Here is a 16,545-nt window from a genome sequence, read left to right as displayed (position 1 = left end):
GAGCTTGACACATCTCTGTATGCCACAGCAGTGGAATTAAAAGAGTCTTTGGATATGTCAAGACTTTGCTTGACTTCAGGGTGGCATTTTTTTTGATAGCAGCTCACTAATGACAGCAGTATCTGAACACACTGTGGGACCTTTGAATGATGCTGCAGGCCCTGGAGCGAAGAAAAGATAGCTGGCTTATAGGAAATTTTCAGTGTACAGGTGGAAATTAAAACTCAGGATCACACAGAACTTGCTGGGTTGGAAAGGACACATCAGGATCATTGAGTTCAGCTCCTGGCCCTACACAGCACCATCCCCAAGAGTCATATTGTGCCTGAGACAATTGTCCAAATACTTCTTGAGCTCTGTCAGGCTTTGTGCTGTGACTGCTGCCCTGGGGAGCCTGTTCCAGTGCCCAGCCACCCTCTGGGTTAAGAACCTTTTAAACATCCAACCTAAACCTCCCCTGACTCAGCTTTAAGCCATTCCTATGGGTCCTGTCACTGGTCACCAGAGAGAAGAGATCAGTGTCTGCCTCTCTTCTCACCTTCACAAGGAAGCTGTAACTGCAATGATTGGTTCATTGACTTGTTCATTGAAATAGTAGAGAGGTGACTTATAAACACAATTTTCTTCATTTTTTGTGGTGCCCAGCTCCAAAGCTATGGAATTTCCAAGAGATGAGAAGAAGCACACTTGCTTTGACGAAGTACTGCAAAGAAGATTCCATTATTATTTATGCAATTTTTACATTTCATAATGATGAAGAGCATGATGGAGAAGGAAACTCTTCTACCATTAAATAAGCATGGAGTGGTTAGCAGTAAATAGGAATAATGAGAATAAAAAGTTGGGATGAAAAGGTATTTCTGTATCTAAAAGGAAGGTAGTAAATGCTGGTGTAATTAACTATTCTATTATAAATTGGGTATTCTCTTACTAGCAATGTACGACAACATAAATTTTCAGCTGTGCAACATAATTGCATACACTGCACTGAACAAAATTCACTATGTACCTACTCTATAAAGAATAACAATATTTTTTCTAATGTTAGCCCTTGTTCATTTAGCAGTCACTCACAAGCCATACTCAAGAACAAATCAAGCAGTTTTAGAGAATATGGAGGAAAAACCAGAAGACTGACTTTTCTAGATTTGATTGATAATTAAATATGTTCAACCACAATTAAGGTGCTAAATGGTAGATATTATGCCCAGATATATTTTTTTTGGCACTGGTTTCCATTTCATCAAAACTGAGTATGTGGAGCACTAGCTGCTCTCCTTCACCAGCAGACCTTTAAGGAGCATCCTTAAATCCATCTACACGTGGTCTGGGGACAGTAAATCTCAGCAGCATTAAATCTCCCAGCTCCATGCAGAGCTCCCGAGGGAGCCTCAGCCTGCCAGCCTGTTTGCTCAGACAGAGCCCTCTACTAGAGCAGCTCAGCCACAGGAGCTTGTGAGGCAAACAAGCAGCACAGTCTGCTGCCAAGTCTTGCTCTTCTCTTGCCCTGGGCATCGACACAGGGCTTGGCAGCAACAAATACTCTCCTTCCTTACCAGCAAATCTGCGAAGGTGAAGTTTCTTCAGCCCTGACCTCTAGAAGCAGAGGCACTAAGAGTTACACCTTCTGTTCTTCATTTTTTAAATTCCTCTAATATGCATTTTATCATCCAGTGCTAAATGTCTCATTTCCTAGGTCTGATTCCCACCTTGTTCTTTGGCCAAAGAAACCTACAAATAGTACTTTCATTTCTGAAAAGGTGCAAGATTATATTCTAACTATGTAGACTTCAAAGCCTCTGAGCCCTTTATTCCACAGAGAACATTCCACTTGCTAGAGAAGGCTACCAGGCTCTGCCCAGCTCTACCAAATGAGAGCCAAAAACCCCTTCCATGACTCAGTTAGAAGACAGAGGTCAGATGAGATTGTATCAGCTGCACAAAGGCAATGACTCATAGAGCAGTAAACTGAAGGACAGTTAATGACTTCAAAGACTCTTTTACAGGATATGATCCTTTCTAATTTTGATTCAGGAGGGTCATGTCCCCCATCCACCCGTATAAAAAGTGTGTTCTAACCTATCCTACACAGCTGGATATTAGAAAGCACAGGGAGGAAATACAAAGATCTTGTCTGTACTGGAAGACTAACAACTTATAATTTCCTTCTCTTTTCAAATTCCATGCAAGGAAAACTTGTACCCCCAGATTTGGAAATTGTTGATTTTACAGTATTTTACTTTCTGTATATCTTCATTCATATTACATTTTTATGGCATTAATAACCTCATCAATATGTGCCTTCCTGCATCATAGATCTCTGGCCTAAATACTTGCTTTAGGAGAAATACCTCATGTTAATTTAGATTTAAGATCTTTTCAGAGAGTATATAATCAATTTCCTAAATAATTCCTGGTTTCCCCTTTCACTGCTAAAATTTTCATCACTCTTTCAAAATGCCTTGATCTGGAGATTGTCTGTGAAGTTGTCAGTTTCCATTGGCTTTTACTTACAGTTCAAAAGGAATTAGGGTCACTTAGGTTTGTGTAGAAAAGCTGCAGTGTAGTAAAAGCAACAGGAAGGTTTGCTAAGATCTTCCTTTACTCACATCAATGAGAAAGGCAAATTTTTATGGAAAAGAAAATAAATGGAATCCAAAAAATTAGAATAAATATTGTGTCCTTCCAATTAACAGTTCATCTTTCTCATTACTTCAGAAGATATTGTTTGGATTTTGTTTTCTTTTCTCTTCTTTGAGAAGTGGGAACTGACATGCTTCGAGGGTTTACAGTTACTAACCAAATGCTGCAATTTCTCATCCCAGATTTTCTGAGAACTCTAAACTCTAGATCTCTATTAGCTAAAGAGACCACAAAGTAGCAGTGGAAGAATGGTAAAACCTATGTTTTTCTCCCTCAGTATTCAGGCACCTAGAAGCAGTAGCACAATATTTTTTAATGTTTCTCTCAGTGTTTGGAGTTATTTTTCTATTTCTCTTACACAAAATGAGAGAATGCTACTTGGTAATATGGAAATCTTTTAAAGACCAGATCTGGTCTTTTCATTGCTCCTTGAAAGTTATGGGCAGACTGTTTCCTGCTACCTTCAGAGTCTGACTCCTTCAATCTATCTCTGGAAAGAAACAAACAGTAGCACATATCCAAAATGAAGGCTCGTTGCAATTAACTGACTCTAACTAACATTGGTACCAAAACCCTATAGCCAAAAATCACCTTCTTCCTCTTAAGATTTGTAAATCTCACACTGGATTTTTGAATTTACTGTAGAATATAACTGCACTGTATAACAGTGTTATACTAATTGATATTGCTTTGTAGCAATAATCCTGAAAGCTCAGCCAATATAGGTAGACTTCAAAATCATGTATTTTGGAATGTTACTGGTTGCAGTACCACCAGTAATGAGGTAGAATCATTCCAGATGCACTCTCTGAGGACCCTAAAATCTGAAAGGAAATAGCAGGATACAGCTCTGGGAAGAGAAGAAAGTTTGTGAAAGCAATGCTGACAGTATTTGAATGTTTTTGTAAGGGTTTACATCACATGAACAATGCTCACTTGCCCTTTCCCCTGTGACTGATAAGCTGCCAAACTGTACAGGCTCTGCTCTAGTTCTTAATTCTTTTATGATAAACACTAACAATTTAGTAATAAATCACAACTGATGAAGTCACTGTACTAGAAATAGAAATTACATGAGAAAGAGGAAAATACAGTATTTTTTGGCAAGTATTCAAAATCTAAACAGGGTAACTAAGCACTATTTTAAAAACCTTCTCCCCAGAGGAATGTGTTTTGTGGATGGCAGGGAGTAAACAGAAAAAAAGGGCCAATACACACATTAAACTCACAACTGCAATTACAGTTACTATTTTACATTACAGAAAAAAACAGCACTGATTTTTTTTTGTTAAATTCTCAAAACAATTAATTTATTTTTATAAATTCTCAAAGCTCGAATTTGGATATATTTAACCTAAATTTTCAGACGACTGACAGATAAACGACAGTAGGCTAGCTTACCAAGGATATTCATTACAAGATTGTGAACTGCGCTCCTGTGCACACCCAGCTTGTGAAGTGTTCAAACAGAATGTCTGTGTTTCCCTCTAAGCAGTCCATGCTAATGCCACCAGCCCTCAGCTCACTCTGCTGGGGAGATGTACTCAGTTACACATGCACAACAGGAAAACAAAGTGGGCTTTGCACATAACTAGTTAGTGTCTGTGAATGTGGCCTTGTGAGCAGGTAAGGCAGGGCATGATCCCCTGCTCCAGCAGACACAGCAGCTGGAGCTGAGCTGGAAGCTGCAGGGCGAGAGTGTCCCTGCGGGTTCAGCGTCTGTGCCCCGGGCACCCTGCTCCTGCTCCTGCACTGCCATGGCCTGCCCTGGAGTCACTCGTTCTTTCCACTGACACTAAAGGAACCCCTGTAATTTTTAAAACCCTTCCTCTCTGTGATATCTTCACCCATATCACACTATTTATGACATTTAGTCTGCAGTGTTGGTCTATTTCTCCCCATGGTTACTGTCTGTGTATCCACTGCAGGAGGGAGTTCCTCCTGATCTAGCATCAGGTACTGAATCTCCAAAGAGAGATCACAGCACTTTTTGCTGACACCTGATAGCTGGGGGGGTTTCATAATTTGAACAACAGCAGAAAAGAGAGCGATGGACCTGAGATATGAGAAGCACCGGGAAACAGCATTACCTTACTTGAAACCTCCAGGTTAGGCTTTTTTCCCTCCTTTGACTTCAGAACCTAAGAGACTGGTAAATGCATTTGTGATCTGTGGACATTGCCATAGATGTATACCTGAATACCTCAGCTCTGCCTGCACCCATCTGTGAATGGAGCCTCTGCTCATAAATCAGCTGTGCTGACTGTAATAAGCATAAACTAGGTCAAGCTAAAAACACAAACAGAAAGAAAAAAATGGCAATAGCAAGTAAAAGACATTTCATAATCTCTTGCCTTACAAGAAAATAATTTGGGTGATTAATTGTAAGAGAAAGGTTGACATTTTTTCACCATCTCTTTTTCTTTTTTTTTTTTTTTTTTTTGGCTTTGGGCTGCTGATATCAGAACCATAGAATCAATAAGGTTGGAAAAGACCTCCAAGATCATCAAATCCAGCCTTCAATGGAATGTCACCGTGTTCACTAAGCCACACTGTGAAGTGCCACATCTACTCATTATTCAACATGGTGACTACACCAGTTCCCTGAACAACCTGTTCCAACACTCAATCACAGAATGACACAGAAACACACAGAATAAGCTGAGCTGGAAGGGACCCATAAGGATCATTAAGTCCAACTTCTGGTCCTATGCAGGACACCCCAAGAATCACACATTGTGCCTGACACAGCTGTCCAAATGTTCCTTGAACACTGTAAGACTCGGCGCTGTGACCACTGTCCTGGGGAGCCTCTCCCAGTGCCCAAACACCCTCTGGGTGAAAAACCCTTTTCTAATATCCAACCTAAACCTCCCCTGACTCAGCTTCAGGCATTCTCTGGGTCCTGTCACTGATAACCACAGAGCAGAGATCACTGCCTGCCTCTCCTCTTCCTCTCACAAAGAAGTTGTAACTGCAATCAGGTCTCCCCTCAGTCTGCCCTTCTCCAGGCTGAAAAAATGAAGTGACTTCTGCAGCTCCTCACACAGATTCCCCTTTTAACCACTGTTTTGGTGAAGAAATTTTTTTTAGTACCCAATCTGAACTTCCCCTGACACAACCTGAGGCCATTTCCCCTAGTCCTGTCACTTGTCATTTGGGAGAAAGATGACCCCCACCCTACCACAATCTCCTTTCAGGTGCTTTAAAAACTTACTGCTTCTAAAATTTTAAACTTGAGTATTCAATATTTCAATATTTGCTTAATGTATCCATATATATGTAAAGGATCTTACACACTTCATGGGAACTTTTATGAAGACAAGTGTTGTAAATGTACTGTGACATCTGACTTCAATAAACACACTATTTTAATTCAAGTAAGGAACTAAATCAGCATGTATCAAGTACTCAGTTCCAGTTCCTATTCCACAGGCAGTTCTGCTCATGGGTATCTTTACACTTGGAGCATCCCTGTTTCATCCTCACAAGAGAAGAATTTTCTGGACTGTAAAATTCCTGCAGACCATACAGCATCAGTGCAGTAAAACAAAAGAAAGCACAGCCATAAATAAGTGGCAAGGAAGGTTCAGTCCCACTCCACGTAACTGACAGCAGGACTCAGCACAGCTTGGCCTCTCCCATTGCCTGGACATGGCAGGAGGTTAATGGGGGATCCCAAAACCACCTGAGCCTTTTCACACAGCCACTGCTTGCAGGTTGTGGGACAGTCTCTGCCTGGGAGATTGCACCTGTCCCTGGCGTACAAGAAAGAGCCTTTCACTCCGTTCCCAGAGACCTTGAAATTAAGTGTTTTTCTTCCCTGTCAGCCATGAATGGTTTCACTCCCTCCTCAAACCACTGGCCAGGCTGTCCTTCCAGGAACACTGTGTGTTTTATTCCAGGCTGGCAGCTCTGCATGGGGAGTTCTGCTGAAGCAGTGTGGCAGAGCAGTGTCTCTGACGTGGTCGTGCTGTCCAGTTTTCCCTGCAGACAGGACTCACCTAACATAGCAATGAGCCTTCAAAGTGCCTGTAGGACAGCAGGGAAAACAACCTTTTTCTTCCCAGACAGGCTTCCTCTGGCTGGCATTGTTCCATGCTTCCAAGCATTTACTGCGGAGTACAGCCTGTCTCAGTGTAACCAGAAAACTCCTCTACTGTGTTTATATTTTTTACTAGCTCAGAAGAGCTCTTATATTTCATTAGTGTTTGAAGTCTATACACTTATATTTCATTAGTGTTTATGGTAGTTCACTAATACTTGTGGTATTTAATTTTTCAGAACTGGCCAATACATGTTATCCTACATTCTTTGTCTAACAAGTTATTGCTACTTCATTCTTTTTATGGAAAATCTGTAGAAAATTCTGTAGAAAGAAAAGTATTTTAAATTAACTCCCTTGTGGAGCTGAGCTTTGACTCTGCCTTCTCTTGGATCCTTTATCAAACTCATATGATACTTGCAGATACACAGAAGTACCACACCACCTTTCAAAGAAAGTCTTCCTTTTCCTTTCATCCACACTTAAAGACACTTTTATGAATACATGGATACCCTTCCTGTGTTTCTCAATCAAATGCTAAACCGTTGAGCTGAGCCTTCTTACTATTAGCTCCAAATAGCAAGATATCTCGGTTTTGTATAGAAGAAAAAAGAAAAAAAAAAGAAACCAAATACTGCCTGAAAGGCTCTTTTTATGAACAGATTGAATATGTCCCATTATCTGCTACTTTTGAACTTCAGAAAACTAATAACAATGGATTCTGCATAAGCTTCCCTGCTATAGTAATAGAAACAAAACTTCAAAACTTCTCCATGAACCCAGTTCTGAGCTCTGGCAGCTGCTGGCAGCATCTCTTGTCGCCAGCAGTTGGTCTGTCCACATACAAGCTATCCCAAAGATGAGGCCTCATGTACTGAGAGGCAAAAGACAAAAAAAAAAAAAATTCCCAGCCCTCATATGTGAGAGGATATTACAGGATGAGGCTCAGAACGTTGTACATCCGAAACGTGTGAACCAACAAAAGCCCAACCATGAGTCATTCCCATTTTGCATCATCTTGCTTTCAAATTGCTCCCCATGGAATTTAACAGACATGATAGAAAATAATAGAATTGAAAAATGGGAACTATTTCCACATAGTGGGTTTTTCCCACAGTGGATACAATTTGAATTGCTAATTCACTGCCAGATGTGCAACCACAGACACTGTGACAACAAACCTCTTCCTACAGTACTTGATTATTTCTTATTGTGACTCCCTGAGTATGTTACAGGATTATATCTAGCCCAGGCTGGAGGGTTTCCATTTTTCTATTTAATTAAAGAACAGTCAGAAACAGGTAGATTCAAACCAATGTGGCATAATATTTAAAATACTTCAGAAGGGTAGCCTTTTGAGAGAAACTTTATTTATGAAAACATTAAAGGTGAACTCCTGTCTCAAATAAGGCCTGTGGGAATTCTTCATTGCTTTCACATTTTCCAGAGATTTTCTACTTTATTTTAAAAAATCTATCAGCAGTTTTTAGCAACTCTGCAATTAGTTTTTAGTACAATTCTACCTCAGTCCCAAAAGATAAACCTAATTCCACACTGTAATGGCAGATGATACAGAAAGAACACGCAGGAAAATTCTTAGCAGGCAATATAGCACTTACATAAATTGCTAACCCCTCAGCCCCAGCCTCAGCCAAAACAGAATAACTTGTTCAGAATAACTACAAGTACTGGAAAAGGTACAGAAATGAATGACCAGAAATCCAGTTTGGGAAAACCTGCAGCATCTTATGTTCTGTGTTATCCTACTCGAAAACTATCTTACCATATCTGAAATAAGCATAAAGCATGTGCAAATAGGTATTTTACCAATTTTAGTACCAGAATAGTTGATGATTTCCAAAACCATAACACAACAAATGATGCTAGTTTGGGCGTTTGAACTCAAAAGCCTAAAAGCCAATAATGAATTAGGAGAACAGACTGAGATCCAGGGAAAATGCAGGCCAGGCACTGGCTGTATCCACACCAGAGATGCTAACCCTGCACAGGGTAGGTGTGAGCTGAGCTGCACATGTGCTCTGATGCAGAAATGGTTTCTTTTGGCAATGCACACACACACCTCATGCTCATCTAGCAGTATTTTCTGTAAGTAAAAGGCTGCTTACACCTTTCAAGTCTACCTTTATTTCAAAATTAACCATGAATTTTAGTTGGTGACTATGTACACTTCTCTTTAAAGGAAGAAAAATATATTTTAATGAAATGTACTTTTACATAAACTTGACGTAAAATGTAATTTTATATAAACATTCGGCTCCTGTGGTTGGAAGCAACCAAGACCCGTAAAGTCATACAAGAGTCACTACTCATTCTCCTCTGTGGAGCTGAAGTACTACCAGTATACAGAGGTATTACAGTAAAACACCTGATTTTTGTTGGTCTCTGTCACACAGTGACATTTTCCGAAATGTATAATGGAGCTTTGGGGGTCTTATCCTTCTGTCTATTTCTTCCTGAGTAGTAGATCCTATTCGATGTTTTGATTGCTTGTACTCCTTGTTCAACTTTTATTTTCAGCTTATTGTCACAGTTTTTATTCCCAAACATAAACACAAGATTGTGTGACTAAAATTAAGATGATGGGAAGAGGTTTCTGCGCCACACACAAAAGCAAACATTAATGCCTCTTTCAAAACCCTTTTGGAAATGTCCTCTGAAACCCAGCAACAAGTCAGACTGAGTGAAAGACGACCAAGTCTCACACCTCTGAAAAGAGAACTCCCTGGTTGAGGGGCTGACATCCCTGTCCCTGCCTTTCCATCTGTTGGCACTGCCTCGGGAGCCTCCAAGAGCCACAGCCCACTTCCAGCAGCAGCAGGGCCAAAGGACATGAGAGTTAAGCCCTTGATGACACTGAAAGATGTGGCACTGGAGACCTGCTGTCCACCACAGCTGGCACCTGAACTCACCACTCCTGTGGTACTTCTCAGCAAGCAGCTTTAAACCTGCTGCCTCAGACAGGAACATTTTTTAATTCTTCCTCAGAGCCCTTGCCTTGAGACCTAAAGCCTTGATAAAATGAGGTACTGCTGTTGCCTTACTGGCACTTATCTTGGAACTGAAGAATTTGGGAATACTGGGGCTTTTGGACCACTTCCTTTTCCAGAAGACTTGAAGTCCAGTACCTCCTATAAGCTATTGAAACTCAACAGGAACCCATTTTTTTCAGAGCAATCAGGTGTTTTGCAGCAGTGCTCTGTGCTTCAACTTCCTATGATTCCTAAATAAATTTTCCCTGAGGAATCTTTGGAAGCTTTACAAAAGGAAATTAGTGCCAATATTCCTTCTTGAGCAATTCCTCCATGAGAACATAAATTTGAATTTCCTAATGGGTTGTAGGATTAGCAGTGTCACTTTATGCACTGTGAAATAAAGCTCTACTAATTCTCCTAGGAAAAGGCAGTAAGGCATTTCAAAGTCCCATGTGTTATGGACATGTTATGCTAAAAACACGTTACATATCTGTCATAATTACTGATGAAAGCTGTCCAGGACAACCAGACTTGTTAGGCTATCATGGAATTTTAAATGCAGCTGCATTTTTAAATATCTGCAATATCAACTTGTCCTCAGATGGGTAACCAGTATCATCCCTGCTTCTCTGAGGAGACCTGCAAGCCACACACTTGATTTAAGACACTAACATGAAATGTTGCTTAAAGCAGAACAGAAGATTGATGTGACCTTTACTCTTGTAATACTGTCAGACTAAAAACACCACTCCTGTTCCATACACTTCACATTAAGCAATTTGTCAAAATTCTTCAAGGAAGCTACTCTTCATCTGGTTTCTCTAGAAGTTGAAACTATCACTTGAAACTTGATTAAACTTGTACAACTTTCTCATCTGGTCTTCAAATCTGTATTTGTCCATGCCAGTAGGACCTGCATCTATTAGCTAATGCTGCTTTTGACATGAAGTACAAATTGTGTCATATTACCTGTCAGCTCCATGGAGGACACAGCCTGCTCTGGACATGCATTTCCAGCAGTGTGCTAAAGACCTACATTGCCATTCTTTATGTCTACACACCCTCATGGTCTTTATTAATTGTTCTCTTTAATCTATAGAAATTACATTCTGTGAACATGCTTTTTCTCCAGTAAAGTTATTTTAAAGGATTATTTTTTGTGCCAGGTTTACAGAGGCATTAGTCACCTAACACTGCAGATGAATACAGACAAGAGCAGGCAGACAGCTAACCTGCCCACGCTCTTCTGAGAATGCCTCTGAGTGCCTACCTGTATCAGTCTGGTCCATGCTCTGGTTAGCTCACCAAATTCCCTCTTAGCCAGCTCACTTCATATTTCCCATGATTTATCTATTCCTTTCTGATGGCTAACCTTGAGCTGTAATTACTGTATTTGAAGAATTCCCCTTTTTTTTTTGACATCTATAATTCTTTACTTTACTCACTTCTTTTGTAAGCACAAACATGTATTTCCAGGGACATTTTTTACTGCATTTGAGGATTTTGGTACTTTTTTAAGAATTTAAATTATATTACTGTTGTTGTCTTTCTAAAAATACTTTCATCCCAAAAAATTCTCTTTCGTGGTTTAGTGTCATGATGTTAAGTTTCAATACAATTGTTTCCATGAGAATACTTTGTATAAGATAATATGGATAAACTAAAGCTGTCTGTGAAAATAATAATGAAAAAATATTCTGAGCACTGGAGGAGATGTTCTTAAAATCCTTTTTCTGACATGGGTTAACTTGAGTTAGCTATGTGCCATGAAAACTGAAAACCAGCATGTGACGGGGGAACTTCATCCCTTACCAGAAAATGTTAGACTCCTGATTTTTTATTTTTATAAGTTAACATTCTGAAGATTAAAAAAATAAAATAAAATAAAAACACAAGTTAATGGAGTGTTACACAAGCTCTGTCACTTTTTGTCATACATGACTTTTTAGAAAAGCATCATTCAACACAAAGTTCCCTCACCTAGAAAGTGGGAATCAAGCCACTGGCTCCCTGTCCTTCATAACCAATTGCAATTTCAGAAGCCCAGCCCTTTGGCAAGGACAAATTCAGGTGTCAGCTCCATGGAGGATTCACTGTTCATTGCTCTGTGAAAAATTCTGAAGGGTAATGCTCCCTAAACTGGGTGAGTTTCCCGAAGCAGTTTCTCTGTGGCAGTACAGAGCCTGAGAAGTAGCCTGCACCACAGGGAAAGGAGAACAGCATGACAGTTCTGATGCCTTGGATACTGTCACAGACCCAGTGAGGAAACCAGGTGAGTGATGCCATTCCAAAACATCCACTCACGGTGTGCAGTGCACAAACAAGCCTAGGCTGCATTCAGAGAAACATTCCCACAGTTATGTCCATAGCTGTCTACAGAACTGAACAAAGGACTCATTGAGCAACAACAACAACAACAACAACAACAACAACAACAACAACAAAAAAAACTGAAAAAGACTACAACAGAATATTCTTGCTAATGTGGGCTATATCACATGTAAGATCAGCACAAAACCTTTCTGCAGATCAGCTGCAGTGATTATTTTCAATCTGGCAAGGGAACGTTCTTTGCCTTCTTTTCTCTCTCCCCCATCTCTTAATGCTTTCTCTATTGTCATGGCAAATTTCTAAATTTGCTTGTATTCTGCAGTTAGGTAACACCAGATTTTGAAACTCTGTCTTTCTAAGTATATGTATATAAAATCCTGGTCACCAGGCAAAATTTGATATTAAGTGACGTTAAAATTATGAGATAAAAATATCTGAAAATTAAGAAATTTGGCTAGTGAGGAAGGAGAACCAGTCCCCATGTGGTAAGGTGAAAAGTAGCACCATTATCCAGGTGATACTAAGGTCTCAGTCAGGTCAGGAAATTTCACCAGAGCCATGATTTTATTTTCCCTTGTCTATTTTCAAATCCCTCTTTACTATTAGGATAAATAAACAAACACTGAAGAATGAGAGGTCACCCTGCACAATGTACAATTAGTATATTACATGCTGTCATAGTTATTTTCCAAATATTTCAGTGTTAGTTTGGGCAAGGAGAGGAAATTAGCAGCACCAATCCAGTCTTTCTGAATTCCATGGACAGGCAGCAGTGCAAGAGAAGATGAGGGGATCAGCCATCTGGGGATCCTCTGCAGTCAATGATATATAAACTGTTTTTGTCTTGACAGTAATGAAAACAAGCCAGGGAAGGTACAGATCTTCAGGCTACATGTGGTGACTAATAAATCAGAAGTTGTGGAGCCTGGTTTACTGCAGGAAGGTGAATTTAATGAAAACTTGTGCCTGGCAGGAGGTTCTACAGCTCATGAACAGACTACAGGGAAAATACGCTTCTGGAGAAATGACACAAAAAGGCAATATCCAAGCTTGGCAAATTGACTCTAAAGAAGAAAATAAGTAAGGGTACCTCTGGATCCTAGCATTTCCTGGAGAATTGTTTCTACATCTTAAATTTATATATTTGCACTTTAGGGACAAGATAAAGCTAAGTAAAAACAAAGCAGGTTCATTGTGCCCAGTTTAGGGCATTTGGAATTTTTTTCATGTTACATTTTGTGAGCTGACTTTATTTACTTTCAGAATCAAAATATAGTGTTGTCTTACTACAGTAACTTGTTACTTGTTTTGAAGAAAACTTGATTTTGAAATTGTGAAAATGAAACTGTAATGTACTTACATACCAGAGGTTATCAGATCAGGATGCTGAAAACAGTTAATATCCTCAGATGGACACCCTCCCCTTCACCACCCCACTTCTCAAAAAGCAAGTTGTTCTTCATTCTCTGCCCTGTCTCATGGAAAACAAATTAAAACTTTGAAGAAACAGAAGTCTAGCTTATTTGTTCACAGTGTGGGAAAAAAAAAAAAGAAAAGAAAAAAAGTTTAAAAAAAAAAAAGGTAAAAAAAATTTAAATAAGAAAAAAAAATAGAGCTTTCCAACAAATGCATACAAGATAACATTGTAGACAAACATTATCCCAGCAAAAGAAGATGCTAAGCCAACAGTAGTTTTAGTTTCAGCAACTAAAAATCTCCATGAGAACAACAGGTATGTCTAACTTTTACTTTGTGGCAGCAAAATTGTCTTGTTCATGGATAATATCCAATGATTTTATAATGAAATTCAAGAGCAAAAAAAATTCCACAGATAGGGCAATAAAAGGCCTGAGTGAAACTTCCATTTTATTAAGTAAAGTTCTCTAAAAAAGGTGGTTTTCCTTTGAAAAATAATGAGAATTTGCCTTGATATCCCCAAGCAGGAGTCTCACCTGAAGTTTCAGCTTCTGAGTCAAAAGATTTCTCCCACCCCACTCACATCTGTCTGGAAAAGACCGAGTGTCCTGCTCTGTACTGCTGCGATTGGGGCTCTTCTGTGAGGAAGGCAAAGTGAACTCATGTCTGCCACATCGTTCCTATAGCTTCACAAGTTGCTGAATTCCAGAACTTTTTTTACTTTATTTGCATTAAAAAATGAAGAAAACAGAATTTTATGCCAATTTTTGATTTCAGGTCAAATTGAATATTTGCGTAAGTAGATGTTAGTTTTGTTTTGTTTTGTTTTGGGTTTTTACAGTATGAACAAAGAAAATAAACTTTCAGATTCAAGCCAAAATTTTGTCTCTTTTCTCAGAAGCTGAAGAGATAAAGAACAACTTGCCTTTTGGGAGGAGGATGGTGAAGGGAAGGCTGTCCAAACTGGAGAATTTTCTGCTTTCACAACCCTGATCTGATCACCTTTGCCCAAAGAGCAGCTGCAGGATGAGGGCTGATACTTGTTCTGAACTTTGTCATCCCTGTTGACTGAGGTCTGCAGGACCAGCCCTGAGAGGGAGGGTTCCTGCAGCTGCTTGCCCTCTGTTGGGCAGGAAGGCCACCTTTTCAGGAGGGACAGCTCTGGGGCACTTAATGCCACATGTATGGGGGCCAAACCTCCCACATCATCGCACACTTGAGACACGCCGAATCAATGGACCTCAGCAGAGGCTGCAGCCCAAACCCCGCACAGTGTCAGGGCTGGGGCTGGGCTCCAGCCCAGGCACAGCCCTAACATATGGGATAGGTGTATCTGCAGGGTATTCAAAATATCCTGCAATGTACAACTGGATCTCACATGACCAGCTAAAGTATAACCACACCATATCCTGGCCTGGGCAGAAGAGTTGATGCAAATTATTTCTGTCTTCTGTTGCTCATTCCCAGCCTCACACCATAGGTTGCTTCTCCCTCAGATGTGTTAATATGACCTTTTGCCTTTTTAAGAAATTTACAATAAGTCTGATCACTAAAAAATCTCTATTAAAATCAATCCTTTGGAGAAAAAGATATTTTTAGGAAAAATCCTAGAAGTACATCTATCTAAGCCACAAGAAAAGCCCCTCTCCAGACAGAACCAAACACAAATCATGGCGTTCTTTTTGACGCAAAGACAACTTATGTTGCCAGAATGTGCAAGTTACTTGCCCAATTAAAATAATACAGGTTTCCTTTCAAAACACTGCTGTCACGGATTAGTCGCAGGATTGTTTTTGCAGATTGTTTATGCAAAATAACTTCTTAGGTTTAAAACAAACTGTAGTAATATTGGTAATCTTCAATACCGCTGTTCAAATGTCCCAGAAACTCATTAACCAGGAAATCTTTCCCAAGCTTTCACCTTCTGATTTAGAGAAGTACACTTCTGTCTCTGCAATTAACTGAGTAACCGGAAAAAAACAGAGCCACAAAACTTGTAGTGCTACAAACCCCAAAAATAGATTATCAGCAACAAAATAAATACAAGGAGAACTCTGAAAAACACTGCTTGGCAATCTGGGAACCAGGAACAAGCTTACGTTTTGGGGGGAGCTAAAGGAAAAGAAGAAAAAAATAATTTAAAAAAAAAAAAAAAACAAAAAAAAACCAAAAAAACAAAAAAAACCGAAAACAATTTTCCAGCAGTTCAAAACTTCAAGGTGAATATCATAAAGTACTGCAGGGGATGAACAGCCCAGAAAAGAGGAAGGTGTTTTGATGCTGAACACAACCATTACCAGCTATGCCTCTCTTGGTCCCCAATAAACAGAGGGAAAACAAGACCCGATTCAAAAGTGATCGCGGGAAAACCGGCATCCGGACCGCTGTCTCATCCCATGAACCGGACCCTTCCTCAGCCAAAGGTGGAAAGTCAGGGCTGGCAGGGCGCAGCGTCACGCCCTTCTCCGCTCCTCGCTGCCGGGGGTCCCGTTCCCCAGGGGGCTGCAGAGCAGCATCCCAGGAAGCGGCAGGGGCGTCGCTCAGCCCCGCACGGAGCGGAGCCGGGGGCAGCCGAGCCGCTCTGCCCCGGGCGGGCTGCCGGGGCTGCCGGGGCGGCGGGGGCGCGGCGCGGGATGCTCACCCTGCGGTTGCGGTCTGCCTCCCGCACCTCCTCTTCCTGGGGCCCTTGGCGGATGAGCGCCTTCAGCACGATGCTGTTGTTGGTGCAGCAGGCTCGGAAGAGGCTGAGCGCCTCGGGGCTGTCGCGCTCGTCCCCTTCCAGGGACCAGAGGTCCTCGTCGTCGTCGTCCAGCCCCCTAGGAGGATAGAAGGAGTCGTCTGAGGCGATGCTGCAGGTGTCGGGCAGCTCGGAGAAGTCCTCGTACTCCTCGCAATCCTCCTCCTCCACCTCCTTCTCCTCTTCCTCCTCTTCGTCCGGCTCCTCGGCGGCAGCCTCCGCCGCCCCCTGCTCGGGGCTGCTCTCCGCCTCGGCGCCGGGCATCTCCCTAGCGGCGGCGGGCGCGGGGCAGACCCGCTCCCCGGGCAGCGGCTCGCCGTGCCCCGACAGCAGCACCATGCCGGCGGCGGGGCCGGGGCGCGGGGGCCGCGCTGGGCCCC

At 41.2% G+C, this 16,545-nt stretch overlaps 1 protein-coding gene across 1 annotated transcript in view; it reads right to left on the bottom strand.

Annotated features, from left to right (window-relative positions):
• Positions 1-16,504, bottom strand: part of ANKRD33B (ankyrin repeat domain 33B) — a 43,777-nt gene extending 27,273 nt beyond the window's left edge. Inside the window, exon 1 of the mRNA XM_041411821.1 lies at positions 16,070-16,504. Coding sequence (XP_041267755.1) covers positions 16,070-16,504 — 435 coding nt within the window. The remainder of the gene's footprint in view (positions 1-16,069) is intronic.
• Between the last annotated feature and the right edge of the window lie 41 nt (positions 16,505-16,545).

The sequence above is a fragment of the Onychostruthus taczanowskii genome, unplaced genomic scaffold (assembly GCF_017590055.1).
Source record: "Onychostruthus taczanowskii isolate IOZ18803 unplaced genomic scaffold, ASM1759005v1 scaffold37, whole genome shotgun sequence".
Classification (NCBI taxonomy): Eukaryota; Metazoa; Chordata; class Aves; order Passeriformes; family Passeridae; genus Onychostruthus; species Onychostruthus taczanowskii.
Note: the sequence above shows the minus strand (reverse complement) of the source record. Positions and strands in the feature narration are given on the sequence as shown.